Here is a 27982-nt window from a genome sequence, read left to right on the forward strand (position 1 = left end):
GCACTATGCATGTGCATGCTTTTCACAGCTTTCAAACAAAAAAATCCGCTTGGAAATCCGTTCAGGCATTCAGGAGAAAGGAGCCCTTATGTTTTCTTCAAATGTAAACAAACATGGCTGCCATGTTTGAAAGATGGGGTTGGTATGGGGGTTAAACATGCAATTTCGCGATCATGCCTAGTACACTGTTGGAGGTCCAAAAAATTTTTTTTCAAAAAAAATTTTTTCAATTTTTTTCAATTTTTTTTTTTATTTTTTTTTTAAAAAAGACGTTCAGAAGACGTCTGGCAGGGAGGTCCATAGTGAAAAAGACGTTTTAAAGACGTTTTTATCATAGAAACATATTTTTTGGCAGGGTATGAGTTAAAGGGTGGGGCATTCATGGGGTCCGCTCCAAAAAAGAAAATAAAAGAGACAAAGACAAACATAAGACAAGCGACAAAGCGTGGGACAAAGGCTAACAGATGGTCAAAACGGGTCCTATGACAACAGGTATATTGGGGTTTGCATTAAAGGGTGGGGCATTCATGGGGTCCGCTCCAAAAAAGAAAATAAAAGAGACAAAGACAAACATAAGACAAGCGACAAAGCGTGGGACTGGGAGGATGACTTGAATGATGCAGATTTAAGCAGGCTGTGTATTCTGCTTAAAGAAGAAACAAACAAAAAGCGACAGAGATCTCATATATGGGCATAAAATGGACGCAGATAAACAGATATCTCCATATACGGGCATAAAGGGACACAGACAGACAGATACAGAGATCTCCATATATGGGCATAAATAAGCAGGCTGTGTATTCTGCTTAAAGAAGAAACAAACAAAAAGCGACAGAGATCTCATATATGGGCATAAAATGGACGCAGATAAACAGATATCTCCATATACGGGCATAAAGGGACACAGACAGACAGATACAGAGATCTCCATATATGGGCATAAAATGGACGCAAATAGACAGATATCTCCATATATGGGCATATGGGCATAAAATGGACCCAGAACTATATCTGCAGTGATCTCCATATATGGACATAAAATGGACGCCGACAGACAGACAGATACAGATATCTCCATATATGGGCATAAATGGACACAGGCAAACAGATGGTCAAAACGGCTATGACAACAGGTATAATGGGGTTTGCATTAAAGGGCGGGGCATTCATTCCCTATTTACATCGTTCCCGAGTTGGCCAGGTCGCCGACTAGACGCTGGGCCGCCCGAAGGGCGGCCCAGCTTCTAGTATTCTAAATGTGTTTAAATGTTTTAGATTAGGCCTAGATTTGCCCCTTTTGTATGGTCTACAAATAGGCCTACTGTAGATTTGCTATTTTTAAATATCCTATGTAGGCTATAAAGGTTAAATTGGTTTAACTGATTATGTTGACTTATTTGCTATAGACCCCCTGGAATCTCTGTTTTATGGGCCTATTGCTATTATAGTCAACAAATAAATAAAGTATACCTGACACATGCACTTTGGTATAATTATACAGATTCTCTGGAGGTTTAAATGAATGGGGTGGAGGATAAAGGTACATTTGAAGATAACAGGAGGGTTATGACACAATACAAAATGCTTTAGGAAGATTTAAACAAAATATTAGCTATATAATACAGCAGCCTACATAAAGTAACAATGATTAGGTAAACATATGTGTTGCTATTATCAGTTGTTCCTACAGTATAAAACTAGTCTAGGGCTGATGAAGAAATCATTGGTTACTGTTTGAAATATTATAGGCTAATATACACAATAACCAGTAACTAAAGTTTAATAATAATTATAGTGGAGTAAAAAGTACAATTTGCCTCGAGATGTAGTGAGAGGAAAGTAGAAGTATAAAGTGTTGACACAATGCAAATTCAGACTTATTTGAATAAAGAACACTAACACTTATTTAAATACAGACAACTGTTACTCATAAAGTAAAAGTAGCTCAAAAAGTAACAGTTACTCGAGTAAATGTACGTGGCTACTTTCCAAAGTGGGAGAGAGAGGGGGGCGGGCACTTACCGGAAAACAGTCGCTTGCCTCCACGGGCGGGATGACGTCTTGAGTGACAGCCGCTCGGAGCCAATCGCCGCAGCGGCATCGCGGAAGCGCTTCCACACATGAGCAGATCTACAAAACATGTACCGCCAAACAAGCCATGTCTTTCGACCTTTCGACCCTTCCATGTGATTTGTAGATCAGCTGTTGTTTTTTTTTCCAAGGTTGACCGGAACAGGGTGCATAGCAGACTGGAAGAGGGAGGAGACTTTCTAGAGGCTGTCTGCGTTTTCATGTCAGAAATGTTAACGTTATGTTTGTTATAAACATTTAAACGCGCTGTTTATACTTGTAACTTAGTGCTTGTAATACAACACATGGACGCCTTATAGTCTGAACGATACACAAGGAATATATTCTGATTCCAGGAGGGCGATCATCGGTCGATCGGGTAACGTTTTAAACAGTGTGACTTATTGATTTAGTTTGTGATCAGTATGTGTGTGTGTGAGAGAGCTAAAGGATGCTAACACTGCAGCTGAGCTAACATGGTTATTTCGGGCCCATATATATTTAATATATATTATATGCGGCCATATATATACTTAATTTTGTTAGTAGTTCAGCTTTGATGGATTGATTGAAGAATTTATTACAAGTTGCATAGGAAAAAGTAGTTTCACTTTCATGACAGTACAAATCACTGGTACACGGTCAACTAAAAGGAGATCCTAGTAAGCATTTTGGCTTATTTACACAGGAACCACTTCATGTATCTCATATAGTTTGATTGATTGATGGATTGGATGTGTGTTGGTTCCAGGTGACGTCATCATGGGTCCAGGTGGATCCATTCAGGTCGTGCTGTTATCATGTCTGCTCTGCTTCACTGTCCTCTGCTATGGTAAGAGTGTGTGTGTGTGTGTGTGTGTGTGTGTGTGTGTGTGTGTGTGTGTGTGTGTGTGTGTGTGTGTGTGTGTGTGTGTGTGTGTGTAATGTATGCTTATGAAGTGTGTGTGTGTAACAGGATGTTGCGCCATCCTGCTTATGAATATGAACTGGTCACACAACTATGCCAGATATCTCACTCCAACTACAAGGACATACACACATACAGGACTCACATTAATAACACAGTAGTAACAGTACACACATGACTCATTTATTGAATAACAGGAAGTCGTAGAACATTCCATTCCAGGTTTTGATTATCTACAGGCGTTAATCAAAATCAAAACATCCATTATCCTTGGGCAGAACATTTGCCAAAAAATAGCCGATCTAAAATACAAGCTCACAACGCGACACGTTGTGAGCTTGTACTTTAGATCGGCTATTTTTTGGCAAAGAGATCTGGTAGAGAGTGAAAAAACGGTATCAAGTAGGTTATTCACAGGGCTGTTTTACCAATTATAGAGGGTTTAAGACTTAAACCCTCTATAATTGGTAAAAGGGACCTGTGAATATTGTACTTGACACCGTTTTTTGACCTTTTTCACTCTCTACCGTCTACCAGATCTCTTTGCCAAAAAAACACTCATAAACATAAAAACATAAAGGTGAATTCATCCCAGTACATGACAGATGACGATTTCACAATAAATTAAATCTCCACAATATGATTATCGTGATTTTTTTTATTTTTTTTTATCACAATAAACAATAATAGTGATTATCCTCCCATCCCTACACTTAACGCCTTCTTTCTAACTCTCTGTCTTTCTAACTCTCTGCTCAGCCAAACCGAATGTGATGATCGTGCCCCAGTCTCCGGTGGTGGAAATCGGGAAGAACTTCACGGCCACGTGCGCGCTCAACGGCACGAGTGAAGCCAGCGCGGACGACCTCTACTGGGAGTTTAGCTCGGTGGCCAGGCTGCCCAGAGAGACCTACACCAAGGTCAACGACTCTGCCATCAGCGTCACCTTCACCGTGGGCACGGACACTCCCACCTGGCTGTTCTGCAAATGCTATGTCAAGACGCAATTCAACAAGCTGGTGCACGCCATCATCCTCACCAAGGGCTGTAAGTTAATTGCGACCGTAGGTCACAAGTTTACTATGAGAAACGTCACAGCTTGTCCGTCTGTCTGTCTGTCTGGACGTGTAGACGTGTATTACACATTTTTACAGTCTATAGGCCCATTCCCACTGGGCCAGATAACAGATAAAAAAAATCTCTTTCTCCAGATATTTTTCCATTCAAAGTGGATGGTAGATACAGATAAAAACAATATTTGCCACAGATAAAAGTATCTGTGGCAAATATCTGTGGTGAATTTGAATGGAAAAATATCTGGAGAAAGAGATTTTTTTTTGAGCGGTGGTAGACCGCTCCATAGCATGGCCGTGTGTGTATCCGTGTATCCGTGTATGTATGTATGTATGTGTGTATGTAGCCTGAACTACCACTCAGTGACCAGAGAGGGTGCTCTTGAGTCTAGTCTGAGCATCAACTGCAATACTCTCTCTCTCTCTCTCTCACACACACACACGCACACACACACGCACGCACACACACACACACACACACACACACACACACACACACAACCACCGCTCAGTTCACACGGGTGTGATTTTATCTGTTATCTGGCCCGGTGGGAATAGGCCTTAAGCCATGGGTTTGCTGCTCTGACATCATGCTCTGATGTCATTGTGATGTCCGGCACATCTTGTCTACGTATCCGTGTATCTCTGAAGGTCACGCCTGACACTGTGGTTCACCGGACACATCACAGGTGACATCACCTATGTAAAAGTCCATATATGGGTATTCCCCAGAATCCCTTTTATGCCCATATACGAATATCCCTGATGTCATCGATATACTCTATATCACTGGTCAGATGGCCAAGACATGGCCCATATCTGTGTGGCTGGTTTAGACAGGGATCTCCATGTATGGGCTTAACATATATTGTATGTTGTGCGTACGTACGTACGTACGTACGTACGTACGTATGTACTTGATTAACCGTTGCTAATCATGTCTTCCCTCGTCATCCAGATCCTCCAGAGACTCCCACAGGTTTGTCCTGCGTTGCGACTCTGAACGGTGACCTTCATGAGATGTCACCTGTGCTCGCCTGCACGTGGGAGCCTGGAAAACGTGGCACCGGAGAACTGATCACCAACTACACACTGTTTGCTTCCCTTGGATTTTCGTGAGTTAAACCCTTTCAACTAGGGATGTCAGCGTTAAAAGATATCCGGCTATTCTTAGCGGCTTCACGGTTAATTTTCATTAAGCGTAAACCGCAAAATTGCATTGTCCTGTACGTAGATAGTGTTATTTTGCTATGGGGAGATATAATTTTGTTAAACAGACTTGGGGAAGCACAAAAGAGTATTCTTATGTTATGTCCAATGGAATGCTGGGCAAGGGATAACGTCTGCCTCAGCGGTCATTATCGAGTGATAAAATACCGACAGGCTGATATGGCACCGACGGGAGCGGAGGTGCCATATCAGCCTAAAGAGGTTGTATCACTCGAGTACAAACGAAAGAAAAAACTAAAAGAAAAAGGAGTAACAGACCATTTAGACCAGTGGTCCTCAAAGTGGGGTCCAGGGACTAAACTGACCCTTACAAGTATGTAACTCTGACAGTATACAAATGAAACCAAATGGACCCAATTTTGGTTTCATTTGTATACTGTCAGAGTTAAAGGGAGACCTTGGCATTTTAAAGTTTGAGAACTACTGATTTAGACCAAAATGCTGGTTTAAATCGATTCTGCAATGAATCTCTGTATTAACAATTCAACAGGATCTTCCTGTATCACGATATAGACCAGGGGTCCTCAAATACAAATCTTGAAGGTCCACAAATATTTTTTTGAAACAGGTCCGGGTCCGGGGAAAAATAAATTATATATATATATATATATATATAAATATATATATATATATATATATATATATATATCCCTTTCATACATTATTTTACATTGGCTAATGTTTTTTTTAGTAGTTTGTTGATGCAGTAATGGTCTTTTTCTGTTTCTTTCTTTATTAAAAGGGTGTTAAGTCCTTAATTATGACGTTACTTTCATCTGGCCTGGGGACTCCTCCAAAATCATTTGGGGTCCTCTTTGACCCACAAGTTGACTCACTTGACTAAAGAGTAACAACCCGTTGAAGGGAGAACAGAATGTAATAAATCAAGGTGGAGCAGAGATATTTATTTTACGAAAATTATTTGTTTGCGCTAGTGTTTGTTTCTTTTAGCAAACTGGGATAATCTTCGAATGATTTATGCTTGTGTCGCAACGTGAATATCGATCCTGAAAACAAGGTGTCGCGCGTCGGAGACGATGCGTGGAGAGAGCCTCCCCACTCCGAGTAATGCGTGTGGCTCGCTTTGCTGCATGGCTCGCTGGCTGCATATCCATGGAGAAAGAGAGGCAGCCAGCTGTGGCTGCAGTGTGGCACCTCGCGAAAACTCTCTGCAGAGAAGATTATAATCCTCATCCTGCAAACGTATTCACGTTGATGTTGTGCTTGTGCGCGAATGAAACCCACTGATTTATAACTAGTTTACAGCCTGCAGCTAATCGCTGTTGCTGCGTGCTGCCCGCTTCGAAAACTTCCGCACTCCGCAGTGAAATGAACAGAGGCGGTGGTAACAGCTTATCAGCGCGTCATTGTCATAGAGATGACAACCCATAATAGTTTATGACCCGGCATCAGCCAATCAGCGTGCCGTTCTCTCTCTCTCTCGCACACAGACTTCAGAGCGCATGCAATGAAATGAATGAATACAAGGAGAAGTGGAAACAAAACGTGGAGTTCTTTTTTTTTTTTTTATATATAATTCGTCCTGGGTCCGGTCGGCGGTGCCTCGCGGTCCGGACGTGGACCGCGGTCCGCCTATTGAGGACCCCTGATATAGACGATGTCTCTGAAAAGGCATATCGTGGAGACATTGTATCGTCTCAACGATATTTATCACCATATCGCGCCCACCCCTACTTGTATGTGGTCACCAGTGATACTGTAGTAATGTATGGATTGTTTGTCCTCGGCAGTGAGTAAAGTTCAGGCATTGACACTAAGGCTTGCCCACCTGCCCCCGGCAGGTAAATAAAACGTCAGGGCAGGTGAAGTTGGCTTTCAGGTTGCCCGACAGGGCAAGTGCTCATTTGAGAGGGGACATAAATGTCTATAAACACAACACGAGATATCTGTCTAAACACCTGAACGTGGCCAGTGCGCTGTGTCTTCTGGTCTGTGGAATGTAAAATAAGAGCACTGTTTACCTAATGTGCTGTTTTTTTTTTACTGTTGCTACATTTAAAAATATAAAATAACAAGTGTGAAACCATAGACATATTCAATCATAGCTAAAGTATGTAGGTATTTGGATTTGGAGGTATTGAGGTGTGACATTTTGTATCGCACAGCCCCAGAAAGTAAAGAAATAAGTGTTAAAATGAGCGGTAATTCAAATCGTACCTATCATTTTATAATGGACGATTTACTTTTCGGGCAAGTGGGCGTGACCTTCGGTCAAGTAGAACATGACCTGTACTTGTGTCAACCCCTGAGTAAAGTAATGTATGGATTGTTTGTCCTTGGCAGTGATAGTAAAGTAATGTATGGATTGTTTGTCCTCGGCAGTGATAGTAAAGTAATGTATGGATTGTTTACAGTGATGGAGCCAAGGCCAGTGTGGCGGAGCAGAACAACAGCGGTCAGATCACCTTTGAGATCTTCCCTCATTTCACCGGGGTGGACATCTGGGTGGAGGCCACCAACGCACTGGGGAAAGTGGACTCGGAACACCTGGCTGTGGAGGACGCCAACCGCTTCGGTAAGTCACTTCCAGTTTAGTTTCTGTCCCCGTGGACCCCAGAAAGAAAATGCTACATGTGATGCGATGCGAGAGTGCGGTGTAGCCAATACCAACTCGGGACACAACTGAAATCGCTGCATCAGGGTCTTGAGCTCTACAGCGTTGTTAGCTAAGCTGTTGTGCCGCAGTGCATCTATGTAGGTGGTGCGCTTCTTGCTTTTCCTGGCTTTGCCTGGGGTTGGCTGGCTCCCATAGTGTCAGTTTGTCTGTTCTGGGTGCCTGACGCAGTGCCCTGCCAGCTTCATCCTTCTCAGTCTGACCCATGGTAGGTCCCCGTAGAGGACTATATTTTCTAATACGGTCCGTCACCGCATCAGAAATTCAAATAGACCCTTACGCTACGGGTCAAGTTGAATACATTTGTACGCTCTCTGAGGTAAAGTATAATGGCACTTTGGTTGAGGTTGTGCAGTTACCTTGGCCTGATGTAACTCCGGATATTGGTGAGATATCTTCAATGGTTGATTTAGAAATTGAAAAATGTTCCACTCGCGGGTTCATTTGGTTCCATTTGTACACTGTCAGAGTTATGGGGAGAGCTTGAAATTTGAACCGTTGAGAAACACTGCTCTGTAACGCACAGCTTTCTTCTTGCAGTGAAAACAAATCCTCCCTCACACGTGACGTTGATCTCGGAGAACAACTTTTCGACGTCCCTTCTGATGAACTGGACTGCGCCGATCAAAAAGGTGAACGTGAAACTGAAGTATCAGATCCGATACTGCTCCGCGGCCTCGGCACACTGGACTGAGGTGAGTGCAGCTTCACTCATATGTTTATATATGAAAGTAAGTTAAACCGTTTAGCCCTGGAAAGCCTATACTTAAGTTATACCTTTCAATCCGGGAAAGCATGCGTGTCATTTTAGTTGTTACTACCTTATTTTTCCAAATAGTAGCCCGGACGTTGAATTCGCAAAATCGATTGGAACCTCCGGCGGTTAATTGGTGCCTGGCGGCTTTTTGCGATATTTATTTATGATTGCGTCCATTTGAATGGCAGTTGATGCGCCAGGTGAATATTTGGAAATGTGCAGTATATGCAGTACTGTATATCGTCATAAAACCTTGTTTTATGATCGCCTATTTTCACTATTCTACATTTGTATAATTATGATAAAAAAATAACGGTTTTGGACATACATAAATATAGCAACATTGTATATAAAAATATATAATTTGATTCAATCAATATTGTCTGATTTGCCTAATTTGTAAATTGTAAAAATGTTGTTGCTGAGCAAACAACTCTATAGCAATGATTACGATCACATTAATAATGTGTTTGTTCAGTAGCAGGGTCTCTCCAGCTCTTTAGTAAACAGAATGCGTTGCCAATTTAATCCAATCAGGAGAGAGTACGCATTAATCAGCTTCAAATTGATGGAGTTCCTGTTCCAATTTTGTCTAATTATTTTGTTTCATCACTGCCAATTTCACTTGTTCATCCTGTATCCTCTGAGTTCGCTATCCTGATTCTATCAAATTTTCTGTTTACTAAAGACACGGAGAGACAGGGAATCTTTTTTTATTTTATTTGCAATGAAAATGCTTCAATCTGGTGCACTTTGAGATCCAAATTAAGAGGCTAGATCCATGGATGAGTAGTGATGGAGTGACGTTGTCTTTAGGGCTGTCACGATTATTATTACTCAAATAATTGCGATTAATGATTTAATTGTGTTTTTTGTCGTTGACAATTACATATCCGTTTGGCTTTTAGGCTTTGAAGTTGCACATGGCAGATATGACACATAACCTAAATATACGAAGAAATGACTGACATATTTGACAACTTTATACTCTAAAAAGAACATTGGTAGTGGAAATAGCCGATCTGCAATGCGACGCGTTGTGAACTTGTAGATCTGCTATTTCCACTATGTTGAAAACATTTTTCAATGGAAACGATTATGACAAAATAATTGCGATTATGTCAAATAATTGCGATTAGAGGATTATGTAATAATCTTTGGGTTGTGGTCGGTATTCAGATTCCTCTGGAAGACACGGCCAAGGACATCCAGTCGTTCAGGCTGCAGTACCTCAGGCCGTACACCAGGTACGTGTGTCAGGTCAGATGTAAACCCCACACGGAGGGCTACGGATACTGGAGCGACTGGAGCAGCAATGCCACCACCAGAACACCAGAGGACAGTGAGTAGATTTTAATACTAAGAGAAAGAGAAAGCTGAATTTGTGTACTTTTTTCTTTTTTTTTTTACTCGTTGACTGCCAACATTGTTGAAGGACAACTTTGTTTTTCTACAACAAGGGTTCATATTTTAGATTGTAATTTTAGAAAAGAAAATATAAGTTGACTGCTTTCTATTGTTTTAGTGATTTTAATGATTTTGATTTCAGTGGTTGGGGGCATGCGTACAAGTGGCTAAATATGTCTTTTTAGACACAATATGCCACTTATTTCTTTATTACTATTTACAGTAACACTACTACAAGCCCCCATAAGTCACATCTGCCCATGAAAGATTGCAGTGCATCTTGGGAATAGGCTTACTGTGTCTAAAAAGACATACTATTTAGCCACGTGTACGCATGCACCCACCCACCGATCTAATTCGTTAAAATAGCTAAAACGATAGAAAGCAGTAAATAAAAAAAGAATGTACACTCATATTTTCTTTTCTCTAATTACAATCTAAAATATGAACCCTTGTTGTAAAAAAAAACAAAGTTGTCATTTAAAATTCTTTGAATTTCTTTTGAGTGATCTTATAGATTGCCTATACCCCATATTCACTAGTTTAGGTCCCAGGAGACATCGCATTGCTCTTTTGGATATCACTATCAAGCCAAGTAGTTTTGGGAACCAAAATCACCCGAGGCCATTATGCAGACACTGAAGAAAACATAAGCACTAATGCTTCTGTCGCTGGAATGACGTGTGTATCCTCTGTCTATATCAGATTTTTAATATGACACTATTGTTATTTCCAGAACCCAAAAGTCCACCAGATGTATGGATGGTCATTACTCCCGGGGATACCGGCAACAAGCGAAGAGTTGAAATCATTTCTAAGGTAAATTAATCAAATTGATTCAAATCTAACATGTCATTTTGGATTTAAGTAGGAAACAGGCCTGTTGTTTCTGCCTGATTTTCACTCATGTCAGACGAAGCTTCTTATCTCAAATACTGGCTGCTCAGAATGTATATAGTCGATTAATCATCGGTGTACTGTACTTAAAGTCTCTCACACTTTTCAGTCATGATATTACATTTTAGTTTGACCCATTTAGGCCCAGAATTATTAGCTTTAACTGTTGGAAAAATAGCAGATGTACAAGTCATTTGCCCGCCAAGTCATTGAATATAGAGTTACAAACATTTGTAACTCTAATATTTGCTTCTGGGTGGTCCCTGGAACTACATATTTTGAGATGGGGGGTCGGTGCCTTGGCGGCCAAATATATATAATTTTTGGGCAAAAGTTTGAGAACCACTGATTTAGAAGAAGGATTTAGACATTTAAAAATATTCATAGACTTCAAAAATAGCAGATCTACAAGCTTGCAACGTGCCACGCAGTGAGCTTGTATATCTGCTATTTTCTAAAGCATAAAATAATGGTTAAAGTGGTTCAAATCTAAAGTGACGCAGATTTGCGTTCAGGTCTAAAGGGGTGAATTATTTTGTCTTGGGTTAGGATCCTGTGTTGTCCAACGGGAAAATCCGAAGCTTCGACGTCAGGGTCCGTGCTCCGGAGTGGGAGAGCGTGGCGGTCAACCGTACAGACTCTGACTATGACTCCGCTGTGAGGGAGATCACCAGCATCAAGACGCTGGAGCTGCTGGACAGTCAGTCGGCTTACATCGAACTCATCGCCCGCAACGCCGTCGGGGAGTCTCCCAAAGCAACCATGCTCATCACTAGAGAGGCACTGAGTAGGTCAAAACTACCGTGAAATATCGTCGTTGTCGGGTGGAAACCTTGTATGTCCAAAACCTTCCTTTTTTTGTTATTATTTAAAAAAAGATTTAAAGTAGTGAAAATAGCCGATCTACAAGCACACAACGCCGCGTTGTGTGCTTGTAGATCAGCTATTTTCACTAGTTTTGTGCGACCGTCTTGTATGATGAAGCAGGGCTTTACTTTTACGAAAACAATGTGAAACTTGGAGATAAGAGATTTCTGCCCGACAGTGACGATATAATGTGTAATTACTATAGATTGTATACATATATTACCGGTATGCAATTTTTCTAAGATCTTTTGAATTAACAGAAGTGGTGAGTGTGTAAGCCTGCCAGAGTTATAACATAAATGACTAATCACAATTATTTGAGATGATAATCGATTCTATGTTGAAAAATGTTTATACATTTTCAACTAATATAAAATAGTGGGAATAGCCGATTTACAAGCACACAACGTGCCATGTTTTCCCCACTATTTCTGAATAATATTGTTAAAGGTTGTTTGTCACATCTGCCTCTATGCAATTGTTTTGTTTACAATGCCTAAAAGGCAAACACAAATGTAATTTTAAACCATGTTCAATGCCAAAAATGTTTAATCACAAATATTCGTATGACAAGTTAATCATAAAGAATTGTCAAGATTGTGACATTCGTGTGTGCGCGCGCGCGCGTGTGTGTTCAGAGCTGCCTGCTGTGGAGGGGCTGAGGTGTTGGGGTGACGGTGCCAACCTGTGGGTGGAGTGGCAGCCCCCCACCCTGAAGCCGGGCCCTCACGGGTACAACGTGACCCACTACGTGGTGGAATGGGTGGCGGTCAGCGGAGGACAGCTGGACTGGCAGAGAGAGCTGGGCAACACCACCTCGACTAGCATCAGAGGTGATGATGATAATGATGTACTGCAGTCAGGGGCGTCACACCAAATTCTGGGCCCTGGGTACAAGGATTCACTGCGGGCCCCCCATGAATGTTAACTATTGAAAAACAGCAGATATACAAGCTCACAGCGCGGCACCGAGTGCCGCGCTGCGAGCTTGTAGATCTGCTATTTTTGAAAAATCGTGAAGATGTGTGCCAAGAAACCTATGTTTCCATGTCAGTGATGCTCAAACATTTTCATGTGAAGGACCCCCCCCCCCCCCCATCTCAAAATATTTAGTTCCAGGGACCCCCTAGAAGCAAGATTTGAGTTAAAAATGTTCACTTAAAAAATACATATACCGGTATTCAAAGATTTGCGCACATTTTCACGACTTTAAAAAAAATAGCTGATCTACAAGCTCGCAAGTGAGCTTGTATATCTGCTATTTTTCAATAGCTAAAGTTACTAGGGCCCCTCCACCTTGGGCCCTAGTAACTCAGTCCCACTTTCCTACCCCTTGTGACGCCCCTGACTGCAGTGTTTTGGCTGCAGTACCCCTTTACACTGATTTCCGAATCCAATTCCCCTGACTACAGCTAAATTTACATATAAAGTCCAGTTCCAATGCCAATACGTTCAAAATAAAACAGCATAATGGCAAATAAACATTGCTCTCTATTCAGTAGTTCAACTATTCAGCTAGTTACTACTAGTCAAGTAAGTGATGTTATATGGTTTAAACGTGTACAGATGAGCAGGTTCACACAAACTCTGTCAATGTTTTATCATTAACCATAACAGTAAAATGCATTACATAGCCCCATTTTCTAGTTTTTCTCACGTACCCCCATTTGAGAAACACTGATGTACTGTATAAGACATCGTCACTGTCGGGTGGAAACCTTGTACAATATGTCCAAGGTGTCCACCCTTATTTTGAAAATGGCGGGTGGAAACCTTGTATGTCCAAAACCTTCCTTTTTTTGTTATTATTTAAAAAAAGATTTAAAGTAGTGAAAATAGCCGATCTACAAGCACACAACGCCTCGCGGTGCGAGGCGTTGTGTGCTTGTAGATCAGCTATTTTCACTAGTTTTGTGCGACCGTCTTGTATGATGAAGCTTTACTTTTACGAAAACAATGTGAAACTTGGAGATAAGAGATTTCTGCCCGACAGTGACGATATACTGTGTAATTACTATAGATTGTATACATTTATTACCGGTATGTAATTTTTCTAAGATCTTTTGAATAAACAGAAGTGGTGAGTTTGTAGGCCTGCCAGAGTTTTAACATAAATGCCCAATCACAATTATTTGCGATGATAATCGATTCTGTGTTTAAAAATGTTTATACATTTTCAAATAATATAAAATAGTGGGAATAGCCGATTTACGGACGGATACACACACGGCCACATATAGGAGACGGTGTGACCACCGCTCAATTAGAAAATAGACAATCTACAAGCTCAAACCCTTATTTTCTATTCAGATATACTGTACAAGCTGATTCAGATCTAAAGCTCACAATGAGTCACATCGCGACACGTTGTGAACATGTAGAACTGCTTTTTCTTTTTGTTATTTTTGAAAATGGATTATTTGGTTAAAATCTATTGAAGTGGTTGACTTGGCACTAACTAAGGACTTTTTAACGTGACCATCAGGTGACCTGGAGAAGTTCAAGCGCTACATGGTGTCGGTGTATCCTCTGTACAACTCTGGACGCGTGGGGACAGCCAGGACTGAAGCTGCCTATCTGGAACAAGGAGGTGAGGAGGGACCTTTCATCACTGCTGGTGCCATCGTCACAATTGACTTGGTTTTGTGTTACATCAGTACATTGTAATGGTCATTAGACTAGACCACTATTCCAAGACAGCCAGAAGATCTTATCATAAGTTTGCATACCTGGGTGGGAACATCACGTTTCGAATCACATCTTTGAAAACAGTTTAGAAATCCTGTTTAGTCTCAAAGTGGTGTTTCTTAACACTGAATGTTCGGCAGACAACGTTTTCAAGAACATAAACATAAACCATATTTATCCTTGAGGGCTGAAATGCCAGAACATCTATTTTAGATTTCTTTGCCATTGCTCTCTAAGCTAGAACTGTGCGATTGAGATTGTCACTGGCATGGCATGTGACACTGGCTACATGCTTCAAGGTCACATTGACAATGTTGCATTGTATTACCATTGGAGGGTTTATATGTTTGTTGACATAATTCATTGCAGTGCCATTGGAGGGACCCGGGGTGAGGCTAAAGGGAAAACCCGGGAGCACAGAGGCGGTGCTGGAGTGGAAGACCATCCCTGAAGACAAACGACGTGGTTTCATCACCAACTACACCGTCTTCTACTCCACCGGGAATGGGGACGAGAAAGGTAGCTTCAGAATCTAGATCAGTGTTTCCCAAACAGTTGAAAAACATGTACAGTATGCTCAACAGAACATATAATATTAGCCGATCCCGCGAATACTCGTGAAATATTAAAAGGTATCTAGAGTGCCGATCCCGCGATGTCGCGGGCAATTTACTGTATATACAGTAAAGCTGGCAATGTACCGTCCGTTGAAAAGTGCTGGCACGGGTGGAATCGCCGATTCATCATCATCGCGCATCCACATGCACACAATAGTGATCCCATAACATGGAAGCCAATTCTGTGTAAACTCGTAGCCAATCAGGAAGCAGCATCCAGTGACGTCATCCAATGGCGAAACCCTTGGGAAAACACAGAGTGATGTCATCATTTCGTTCTGGGTAAAACTCGTGGCCAACCAGGAAGCAGCGTTTTGGATATCCAGCCTTTACATAGGCAACCACACTCTCAGTTTCCAGAATGTCCTGTGTGTGTGTGTGCAGAGATAATGCTATCAGTAGACACTAGACACATACTATATTTTGTATTGTAATTGTACCCTGTGTGTGTGTGTGTGTGTGTGTGTGTGTGTGTGTGTGTGTGTGTGTGTGTGTGTGTGTGTGTGTGTGTGTGTGTGTGTGTGTGTGTGTGTGTGTGTGTGTGTGTGTGTGTGTGTGTGTGTGTGTGTGTGTGCGTGCGTGCACAGAGATAACGGTGTCAGCAGAGACGTACTCCCACCCGCTGACCCCGCTGAAGAGCAACACCAAATACATGGCCTGGATCAGGGCCTCCACGGAGCGGGGCTCAGTCAACGGCACAGAGCACTCCTTCAGCACCCTGAAATACGGTGAGTGGGCGGAGCGGAGCCGGGTCCAAGGCAATTGATCCCAAATTATTTGAAACGTATATATATATATATATGACAAAGAGAAGGGGCTCCTGCACATCCAAAAAGGCCCGTATCGAAGGTGCAGTCTAATCAGCAGACATGTAAGCTATAAAAGTATATAAAAGACCTTCATCAGAAGAGACTGCAACACTTCAAATGAACTGTGATGGACCACTGCTTACTGCATTATTATTTCTTTATTAGCACGACGCGTTTCGCCGCGTCAGGCTTCATCGTATGACATCATTTTGTAGGCAGAGGAGAGTTTCTGCCCCCAGTTTCCGTGAATCTTTTTACTATTTTGACTATTTACACATTTTTCTTCTCTTTGTTGTTGAAAGGAAAGTGTTAGAATTATACTTTAGTCGTTATTTTTGTCTCGGATCTGTTGAAATAGCGAGGGACAGAAAATGCTCTGGGGGCAGAGTTCTCCTCTGCCTACAAAATGATGTCACGGCTTAAAAGCCCCATACATCATTGCAGTTCGTTTGAAGTGTTGCAGTCCCTTCTGATGAAGGTCTTTTATATACTTTTATTGCATACACACACACACACACACACACACACACACACACACACACACACACACACACACACACACACACAAACACATATACATATACATACATACATACATCCATCCATCCATCCATCCATCCATCCACCAATACTACAATTCCCTGTACACCGGCGGCTCGCCTTTCTCACTGGCACAAAAAGACGTGAGCACATCATCAGTCCTGTCCTGGCCTCACTTCACTGGCTCCCTGTGTCTGACGATAAGTCCTTACTGGCTGTAGGAAAAAGACCCATCCCACCTGCCCAGTCCATTGAGGTTTTAAAATCCTCACTTAAAATCCACCTATTCCCTTTGGCTTTTAATTGCACTTGATCCTCCAATGTGTTTTAACGATGCACATATTCGCTGTGATTGTCTCAACCTTGTACAGCACTTTGTTCAGCTTCTGTTGTTTTAAATGTGCTCTGTAAATAAAGTTTGATCAGATTTTAATTGACACAAAGTAATTAAAATAGATTATTATAGCCATATCCACCAGCTTTTTGTGAGCTTGTAGATCGTCTATTTTCACTTTTCTTTCATGATTGTTTATTAATCGTAAATGAGGCACAAGTTTGAAATCATGGATCGAATGATTGGAAGTCACATCGCTAAGCCCTAGAGTGGGTGTTGCCGCTCTGTGTATTTGGTAATGGAGGGGCTGCAGCCAGAGACTGTTTGGCGATTCTTGGCATGTAAAAGTTTGTGAACCCCTGGTTTAGCTGACTAAGCGTTTAATCGCAACCTTGGTTCCATCCGGAAGCCTGTGTTACATTTCCTCCCGTGTCCGCTCTTAGTTTCCTGTCATTGTTCAGTCTAAATGAACACGGAAGGACTTCAAACTCTTCCTAACATAGTAGACATGTTTTTGGAGCGGTGAAAGCGCTCCCAATGAACAGGTATATCCGTGGGTATGTGGCTGGGTGGCTGGCTGGGTGGCTGGCTGGGTGGCTGGCTGGCTGGCTGGCCGTGTCCGTAGCCTGGGCAATACCTTGAGTGGCCACACACAACACACTAGTTAAAGGAGGGGCGCTGTTTTGTGCAGGCCAGGCACACTCACCACTCACTCACAGGCACAGTTTACACTCACTCACTCACTCACATAGGGTACAGCTGCTCAAATTCACCGCTCCACTTCGAACCGAGGTTTGATTTTTCTAATAGGTTAAGGACCTCTTTTCTTTATTTATTTTTTTCAAATTTTTATCCCACGATTTTGTAACCCATTTTTCACCCAGTGCCAATTATCTAATGAAATCTTGGGCGCTACACTCACTCTGCTAACCTGGGGAGAGCAATGGACTGACCTCATGCTTCCTTCTAGGCATGAGTAGTCCAAGCCGCTTTTTTTCACCCGACGGGAGATTCCCCGGCTGGACGTAGCGTGTGGAAGGAACACGTTATTCCAACCAGTTCCTTTCCCCTCCATCAGGCGCCCCGGCTGGCCAGGGGGAGGCAGTATAGAGACCAGGATTACTGCATGTTTTAGGAGACACGGGGAGAACTTGCAAACTCCTCACAGAAAGGCTCCTTTGCCAACCCCACTTAGGTACTATGGGCACTGATGACGCAGAGGAGATAACACGGTGCCCACAGCGTCCCCAGGGGGAATCGAACCCAGAAGGTTAAGGACCTCTTTTTTTTTTAAGATTTGATTTTTATGCCTTAATTTTGATAGGATAGTAGACTGACAGGAAATGGGGAGAGAGATGGGGAATGACATGTGGCAAAGGTCGTCCGGATCGGGAATCGAACCGGCGACGCCAGCAGGCATCTTAGCCTAGTATGTGGTATGCGCCTTGACCACCAGGCCAGCGGGCGCCCCTTAAGGACCTCTCAACTAAAGTCGTGGCCTTTTTGTGTTTCTTTCAGCTCCGGGGCAGATCGAAGGCATCGTGGTTGGAGTCTGTCTGGGCTTCCTGTTCTTCGTGATCCTGACCATGCTGCTGTGCATCTACAAGAAGGAGACGTACGTTTAACACCTTTTTACACTTGGAGAGTGGTGTGGTCTTTAGTGCTGACCTGTGATGTGATGACAGTGTGTCTCCACGGTGTGACGTGACTCCTGTGTTCTCCACAGCATCAAGAAGAACTTCTGGCCTCAGATCCCCAACCCAGGAAGCAGCAGTATCGGCACCTGGTCACCTGACTTCCCTTCCAAAGTAAGAGCCACATTCTGTTGTATATTATATCAGTGGTTCTCAACCTGCGCGGTACCAAGTGCCACGCTGCAAGCTTGTAGATCTGCTATTTTTGAAAGATTGTGATTTTCTTTTACTTTGAATATATCTTTTTAAAAGCTATTTCTAACTCAAATATTTGCTTCTGGGTGGTCCCTGGAACAACATATTTTGAGATCGGGGGGGGGGGGGTCCGCGGCCAAATACATGTAATTTTGGGGGTCCTTGACATGAAGAAGTTTGAGAATCACTGATTTAGAAGAAGGATTTAGAAGACATTTATAGAATCGGGTCAAAAATATTCAAAGCTGTGAGTTTGTATATCTGCTATTTTTCAATAGTTAACCCATTTAGATAGATAGATAGATAGATAGATAGATAGATAGATAGATAGATAGATAGATAGATACCTTTATTATCCCAAGGGGGAAAATTTGTTGCCCAGAGGCAGCACAGCAGTATAAGGTTATTTACAAAGTTACAGAGAAGTATGAAAAAGATAAAAAGAAAAAACAAGAACAGAGTACAGAGTACAGTACGTACAGTAAGAGCAAGGTACAACAGGAAAGGGAACGAATAATATATATACATAAAGTGTCTTAAAGCACGACTATCAAAAAATAATACAGTGCCCAAATCAAAGTGACCATACAGTCAATGCTAGTTAGTGCAACAAGTATCTCTACATCATGTCAAACACAAGCAGAAATACTAAAAGAAAACTACTAACACAACCTAATAGTGCAGTGTCCAAAGGTCAGAGCGATAAAAACAACTAGCAAAAAAGAATAAAAATAAACAAGAAAGAAATTTAGGCCTAAAATTATTGAATGCTTTAACCAGTGAAAAATAGCAGATATACAAGCTCACAGCGCGGCACCGAGTGCCGCGCTACAAGCTTGTAGATCTGCTATTTTTGAAAAAGGTCGTGAAAATGTGTGCAAATCTTTGAATATTATGTATTTTCAAAGCGAACGTTTGTAACACAAATTTTGCTTCTGGGTGGTCCCTGGAACTAGATATTTTGAAATGGGGGTCCGTGGCCAAATAAATATCATTTTGGGGGTCCTTCACATGAAAAGGTTTGAGAACCACTGACATAGTAGTCTCTCAAGAACAGACTAACTGAGCTCCAGTTAAGTGAAAAGGACCTTTTCTTTGACGATGGCCGGCCAGATTGCTGACATAGGTTTTTTCCAAAAATCTTAGAAGGATTCAAAAGACACTTATAGAATCGGGTCAAAATTCAAATTTTCACGATTTTTCAAAAATTGCAGATCTACAAGCTTGCAGCGCTGTGAGCTTAATATATCTGCTATTTTTTTTATATTTTTAAAGCATAAAATATTGCGTCATAATGTGTTCAGGCCTAAATGGGTTAAATGAGGTAAATCCAGTCATTGATTAGACACACCCCTCCTTGCTTCCCTCCTCCCCGCAGGCCGACTCGCCCAACGAGGACGCCCTGACGGACGTCAGCGTGGTGAAGGTGGACTCGTGCGACGGCCGCTCGCTGTTCGACGAGAACGACAAGAACTGCCTGCCGCTGAAGAAGGACAAGTACCTGTCGGAGGAGCACAGCAGCGGCATCGGCGGCGACTCCTCCTGCACGTCGTCGCCGCGCCAGAGCGTGTCAGACAGCGACGAGGGCGTGGAGTCCGCGGAGACCACGGCCAGCACGGTGCAGTACTCCTCGGTGGTGGCGGCCAGCAGCAGCAGCAGCACCAGCGGCTACAAGGGCCAGCATCCGGCCTCCACCTTCGCCCGCTCCGAGTCCACGCAGCCCCTGCTGGACTCAGAGGAGCACCCGGTCCCCGACACGCCTGAGGCCCACAGCGGACAGTCGTCGCGGTTCCCTCCGCCGCGCAACCCGTGTTTCTTGCTGCGCGCAGGCGGGCCAGACGCCGGGGAGGAAGAGGAGGAGGAGCGAGACGGCGGGTCGCTCCTGCTCAAGTTCTGCCCGCTGGAGGAGGCGTCGCCGCAGGCCACGCCAACAGAGGGCACGGCTGGGGAGGTCGCCGCCGTGGCGCCGGAAGCGCGGCCGGCCTCCGGTTACATGCCGCAGCTGGGCGGTTACCGGCCGCAGGCGCAGTGACAGAATGAAGAGTCCCGGGTTATTCTTACTCGGTTTGCACTTGTTGCGCGACCAAAAGAATAGCCGATATATAAGCTCACAACACGTTGCTCTGCGGCGCGTTTTGAGCGTATAGGTTCGGCAGTTTTTTACGGTCCGGTGGCACCACAGGCGCAACAACATGAATTTATATCAAAAGCCCTTAAGGACATCCTGTTGCGTTTGCTTGTAAATGGTCAGTGCCTCGAAAACGATTTATTTGGGCGGGAGGGGGGGGGGCCATCCTCGTAGACATTTCATCAGTGATTTGCAGATCAGTCGAAGTGTGATTGATCTCTGGAGGTGCAGGATTAGACCCCAGAGTGTCTAGTTTATTGTACCGTCTGACAGAACTCAACTGGGAGTTAAATATATGTAAAAATGCTTTGATTGCGACCGTCAGGCTGCAGTTAGTATGAAAACGTCCAGCTCATGTGCGTGAGTGAATGCGTCACGCCATACAAAACATGACCCATGTGCCGCGTCGCTGATTGGCTCACTCGCTCACATGGTTCTGTGCCGCGTTGCTGATTGGCTGTGGCTTTCACGGACAGCTTAGCTGTTCAACCGAACTCTGTGTGTGTGTGTGTGTGTGTGTGTGTGTGTGTGTGTGTGTGTGTGTGTGTGTGTGTGTGTTGGAAATTGCTTCGCGACCTTACGGCGCGTTACTTGTATTACATTATACTCTGAATATACGGTTTGTCATCCTACTCTTTGCTTTGGTGAGCATATACCGTATTTCCCCCAAATAGTATCCCCGGTGTTTATTTCACAAAATTGCAATTTGCTGCCGTGCTACTATTTGTGGAAATATGATGGACATAACAGTAATAAGCAAAACAGACAGTTTGTCATTCACAGTACGATTATGTATATTATATTGCACTTGAATGTATTCCAATGTAGATCTAGAAGCAACACGTCTTGCCAACAACATTTCTCTGCCACTGCATTTAGTTTTTTTCAAGATCCAATGTATCGGGCAGGCAGATTTTTATTATTATTTTTTTTTTTAATGTACAATGCTGAGATGAGTTGGGAAGCGAAATATTGCCTCAGATGGGTATATGAATTCTTTCAAGACATGATTTTGTTTGAATCGTGTAAATAGGGGGGTACAAGCTTCAATAGGCTCTATGCACAATAGCCATAATAGAAAGCAATTTGGCATCTTCTTTACTTCCTTCACAGGTCTTACCATGCAGTTCTACTAATGTGAAGGCTCTGTTCCATTCTGGTCAAACAGTCAGGGTGCTGATGGCCACTTACGGGTCTGTCACTCTTAGTATTTTAATGTAATGTAATGTATTCCTGTGGACCCCAGGAAGAGTAGCTGCAGCTAAGGTAATATCTAATGGAGATCCAAATTGATAAACGATTAACTCTGAGAGTGCACAAATGGACCCGTAAAGGGTTAATTTGGTTCCATTTGTGTACATGGGAGTCCTCGAAGTTGAAATTTGAAATGGTGTGCTACACTAAATTGGACACATCCTTAATTATAATAATGGTTAAGACCTGTGAAAGAAGTAAGGACCAGGCCCAGTTTCTTTTCAATATGGCTGCTGAGCTTAGAGCCCATTGGGACTGTAAAGACATCTGGGTGTGCTGAGAGTTGCCAGACGCGCAATTTGGAATCGTACATGAGTTCGGGTTAAGGTTATGTTTAGGCATAGTTTTACTGAGGTTAGGGTTAAGGATAGGTTTAGGTGGTCGCACCTCCGTGCAGTCCTAGTGAACAAAAAGGAGCGCTCCCTAGCTCCAGTTCAGCCAATCAAAAGCTTCCATGGGCGGTGTTTGCCCAGAACTCATGTGCGTTTCCAAATACAGACCTCTCATCAGACCTCTCATCCTTACTGACGTCATTTTGTGGTTCTATATCTTACTCTCTCCCAACTAGTTAAGTTTGGGAGCATGTAATCTGTTATGTATCTGTTGTGTCTAATCGCTGCTTATGTGACTGACCTTTTTGTTGGGTTTTATGTTTGTAAAGAATTGTCCACATGTGAAGGCTGTTATCTTGGATGTGTGTCCGAGTGGGAGGTTGTTTGTGATCAACGGATGGCCAATGGAGATCTTAACCACTAGTGACATTATTCTTGGGGAAAACAATTCGGTAAAAATAGCAGATTTGCGAGCTCCGAGAGCTTGCGGATCTCTCAATTTGCATAGAGGGGAAAAGAGATTTGGCATAGATGGAAAAAATAGAGGGGGCTTTGGTATAGACTTACCAAATCTCATATTTCACTATACTAGGGAGAAAAGGGAAGGGGTATAGAGTTCTGAGCCCTGGGGGACCCCAATCAATGAACTATACAGCTATTAAGTGGTTTAAAAAAGGTGTTCAATGGCACTGCATTGATGGGGCCTATGTAATGTTACATGACAATGTTAAATGCAAACATATGGCTTGTATCATTTTGTTACTGACATTTCATCTATGAGCGTATTATCAAAAAGGAGATGGTATATTTTTGATTACTTTTTCATGACCTGAGCAAATCCTACGTATTTTCTTTTTTTTCTATTCTTTTATTTTTTAATATATATATTGAAAGAGTTGCTGAACCTGTATTTGAGCATGGAATTCACATTGTAAATAATTGTGCAATAGAGCGGTGGTTCTCAAACATTTTCAGGCCAAGACCCCCCAAAAATAATCATATTTCAACGCACCCTGACAGTCACTTGGAACTATGGGAGTTGAGGCATTAAGTTTAGTTTAACTCGGTTCCACCGATAAATACTGTGAAAATAGCTGATCTTCAAACCCTCCATGCCTCATTGCAAGGCGTTGTGAGCTTGTAAAATTGCTATTTTCACAATTTTGGCTTATTTCTTTCCCTCTTGAGTAACATTTGACAAATTGGCCAATGTTTGACCATTTTTTATTGTATGGATTTTTTTTTATTGTTACTTTTGACGCAGTAATGCTGTTTTATTTTAGATGTGTTAAGAAGTCCTTAAATTGTCACTTTAGAAATGTGCGCGCGTACAATTTTACTGTATGCTGGTTTGTTTACTGTTGAGTGAGAAAACCGTGTTGCACATTGAGCAAATCATCTGGGGACCACCGCCACCAAAATCGCTTGGTGTCCCGACCCATAGTTTGAGAACCACTGCACCAGATCAGAGGTCGGGCTCTGGTAATGCAACATGCATCGTTTTCTTGAAACCAGTTTGCTGGAGACACACATAGTGTAGTACTCATGCAATCTATTCACACTACACTACTTTACGTTTTAAGATGGAACTTTTTACTACATGCCATCAGAAATTAAGTGCCCTTTTCCCAAGCAAAATGTTTAACATCCCATAACTATGAAATAAAGGCTTTAAAATGTTCCTCAAGGCCATGCGAGTTTCTCTGATTTCCATAACTGTCTCATTATGTTAATGATTATATTGTGTAATACACAGTTTTTTTTATTAGGCTGAATAAAAACCTAATTAAATTCATGTAAGTAAAGCACCAAATAACTTAAGAATGACTTCAGCCATTATCAACCTATATCTTCATATAATTGGACTCCACTATTAAATGCTTGTTACTTATATTATGGTACCATTATAAAAACAATTCGTGCCTACTCATTGGAGAGGTGTGGGCAGTGTAAAGTCCTTTAAGCCCTATTTTACACTATAAAAATGATCTACAACAAGATCACAACACGGCATTGTGACCTCATCTGCTAGTTTTGACATTTTGAAATGTCAAAACGTTGAAATTGGAACATTTTCTGCCACTAATGAAAAGCCCAAATATAGGAACATCAGGGTTGATCCATTTTTTGACAGGGATTGACAAGCAGCAAAGGCCTCTGGGATTCGAACCCGCTACTAGCTGTCAGACTCCATTGGCATCTTTGTTATGTGTTATGAGCCTTAACCACCAGGCCAGGGGTCTTCAACACTGGGCCCAGGACTCCCAGGGGTTCCTCAGAGTTACTACAGGGGGTCGGCCAAATCTATGTGTGAGTTTTACATTAACCGCTTCAACCCAGCATCCCTAGATTCCCTACTCCATGGAGACCTTTTGCCAAAAATATTAGATCTACAAGTGCAGCGCAAAGCGTTGTGAGCTTGTAGATCGTCTATTTTTGGCGTGCGTAGAGAAGAAAGAGCACTGAGTACAGAGTGGAAGGTCAAGTTTACTTGATATTGATGGTTCAAGTGGTTAAATGTCTGATCATCTACAGCAATTGCAAGAGATGGTGTAGTGGTCTGAAGATCAGACTCTCAGTTCAGAGGTCCCATCTTCAAATCCCAGCCTGCTTACAGTTCATAGCTCAAAAACGTTGACCTTCTCAAGGCTAACATACAAAAGAACACTTCAATAATACTAATATGGATAATAAGACAAAAGGTAGAATCCTGTTTCTATTGTGGTTCCAAAACATTCAAACATGTCATGTAGACAAGCAACGACAAACCATAGACAAATATGCTGTTAAAAGTCTTCTTTTCTTTTTTCTTTTGTAATGTTGTTTGTTGCTCGTCTCTCAAGTAGCAAGTAGCCAAATGAGTTAGGCTACTAAATCTAACGACTCCGAGGCTGTGGGTTCGAGCCCCACTTGAGATCTTCTTCCTTTGAAGACTGATATCCAGACCAGCAGAATAACTTCAAAAGCAGTAGGCTACAGAAAACATCATGAGACGACCTCGCCGAGCTGGCACAGCGGACTAGTAATGCGGTCTATGAAATCGAAAACGTTTAATAGGTTGGTTCAAATTTGGCCGTGGTCAAGGCGGGGTCCACTTGGGGGGTGTGTGAGCAATGCATGTGTGATGGAGAGAGTCGCAGCCCCAGCCTTGAAGCCTCAAAAGTCTAGTATCTCCCCCAGATTAAAGAGATGGCTCTTTGGTCTAGTGGTTAAGTTATTGGACTTCTGTGTGGGAGACCTGGGTTCAAAGCCGGGCAGGGAGGTTTGGATCACCTCCGTTACATTGGTGCCGTGTCCCGGTTTTGGGCTTCCCCGTAGGAGGAGGTCAAGGGGGGGTGAGTGTGACGGAGTGAGTCGCAGCCCCAGCCTTGAAGCCTCAAAAGTCTAGTATCTCTAGTGGTTAAGATATTGGACTTCGGTGTGGGAGACCTGGGTTCAAAGCCGGGTGGGGAGTTTCTGATCACCTCCGTTACACATGCATTGCTTGACATTATTCAATTCAATTCAAATTAGCTTTATTGGCATGAGAAAACATACGTTTACATTGCCAAAGAAGTTATCACAGATAAAATAAAATAAATAGTTGAAAATGGGGAACATGTAGGCTATACAGTTGGAGGGGGTAAAGCATTGTGTAAACTATGTCATTGTGACATTTTATATATTATGTACAGGGTTTCCATGAGGCTACACAATCAATCAAACTAGCTGTGTGTGTGTGTGTGTGTGTGTGTGTGTGTGTGTGTGTGTGTGTGTTGCAACCTGCAGGAACCGGGATGGTGTTTGGAGGTCTGTGCAGCAGCCGGAACTCGGACGGTGTTTCGCCGTTTCTGTGGCGCAAGAAGGCGAAACACCGTCCCGGTTCCTGACGCATTTGAGACGTCGAAACAACATCCCGGTTCTGCCGCCCCGAGCGGCGTGGCGGCGGCGCCGATAATTGCCGATGAATGACGAACAGGCGACGCCAAGAACAGCAGCTGCGTTCAGATTTTTCCAGCTGATTCAGTTTCACACTACAGGCTGCAGCAATCTATAAACACTTCGATTTCAATCCAAAGGCCATAATTAAATGTTGCACAAAGACGTTAATGTATGCCTTTTCTACAGACTCTGTCCTCTGCCCACTCACACAACCGGCGGGCGACGCCGTCCATACGACGTGCATACGACGTCCAAGTCAGACCTGCAAACAACCTACAAACAGCATAACAAGAATTGACACAGTCAATATATAAGCTGGTCAGATGAAAAAAAAAATGTTTTTTGAAAAAAGAAAAAAAAAATGTTTTTTGAAAAAAAAAAAGTTTTGGAAAAAAATGTTTTTTGGAAAAAAAAAGTTTTGAAAAAACTCGGGCGTGCTCAAACAACAGTAATAACTGCGTATTACCTTACTGTACTTTACTGTACTGTATACTGTACCTCACTGTACTGTACTGTACATATTCTGTGTTCTATATCTATGAAGTCTGTGTTCTAGATCTATGAATTTTGTCACTCCCCCCCCCCGTGTATGTGTGTGTGTGTGTGTGTGTGTGTGTGTGTGTGTGTGTGTGTGTGTGTGTGTGTGTGTGTGTGTGTGTGTGTGTGTGTGTGTGTGTGTGTGTGTGTGTGTGTGTGTGTGACTTTTACTTATAACTGAGTACATCTACAGTGCAGTATTGATACTTTTAAGATACTTTTAAAAAAACAAGTGTAAAACATTTGAGTACTTTTTCCAACAGCTACTTTCCCCCATAGCCTGGAGGACTCCTGCTAAGTTTACAGTTGCCATATAGCCTATTACTCTATAAATCTATCTGTGATGTCTGATTTTACTAAAACTAGCATGCTTATTAGGCAGTAGTGGGAAAAGTACTCGCATTCTTTACTTAAGTATCATACAAGTGGAAGACTTGTATTCAAAATTTACTTGAGTACAAGTATAAAAAGTATTTGTATTGAAATGTACCAAAAGCAGAAAGTACGCATTATGCAGAACTTAATGTAACCAAGGTGTTCAAATAAGTGTATTGATTGTAGGCATTTTCCAAAATCTTGTGGTATTTCACTGCTACATATCGTTCTAAATATATGCTTTCTTGTCATTTAGTACAATGAATGTGTTACCGTGTCTCTAGAAATGTGCTCATTATTTGTGAAGATACTAACTGTAATTCTCAAAGACTCGCATTGGTTCATTCAGCACATCGTTTTTGCTCTGTTTCATTTGATATTAAAATGCAACTCGAATTAATCTACTGTGTGGACACTGATCAGATGACAGGAAGAAGCAGCTCATCAATGAATGTACTTTGTGTTGCTTTTGTAAATTGTGTAGGGTACGATATTTTCATGACTTCACACCAAAGCCCATATCATGGTCATAGAGTTAAATCATTGACAACTTGCATACTCGTTCAGTTCATATGTTAATGCAGATGGTATGCAGATGGTGTGACACATCACCTACTACAGCCTACAACGATGCCCAGGGCAACACTGCATATTGTCTATAAATGGCTCACAGTTTAAATAACGTACGGTTTATTTGGACAATCATCTGTAACAG

At 42.4% G+C, this 27982-nt stretch overlaps 1 protein-coding gene across 1 annotated transcript; it reads left to right on the top strand.

Annotated features, from left to right (window-relative positions):
• Nucleotides 1–2269: 2269 nt before the first annotated feature.
• il6st (interleukin 6 cytokine family signal transduce) lies at nucleotides 2270–24115 on the top strand. Its single transcript, XM_080743270.1, has 16 exons — nucleotides 2270–2449; nucleotides 2822–2902; nucleotides 3737–4024; nucleotides 5009–5165; nucleotides 7656–7816; nucleotides 8456–8610; nucleotides 9852–10014; nucleotides 10816–10898; nucleotides 11526–11763; nucleotides 12482–12676; nucleotides 14329–14433; nucleotides 14901–15050; nucleotides 15736–15876; nucleotides 18350–18446; nucleotides 18558–18639; nucleotides 20099–24115. Exons 2-16 carry the CDS (start codon nucleotides 2833–2835, stop codon nucleotides 20750–20752), a joined length of 2739 nt encoding a protein of 912 aa, XP_080599396.1. The 5' UTR covers nucleotides 2270–2449; nucleotides 2822–2832; the 3' UTR covers nucleotides 20753–24115.
• The last annotated feature ends 3867 nt before the right edge of the window (nucleotides 24116–27982 follow it).

This window comes from Nannobrachium achirus (genome assembly GCF_963921795.1).
Source record: "Nannobrachium achirus genome assembly, chromosome: 15".
Lineage (NCBI taxonomy): Eukaryota > Metazoa > Chordata > Actinopteri > Myctophiformes > Myctophidae > Nannobrachium > Nannobrachium achirus.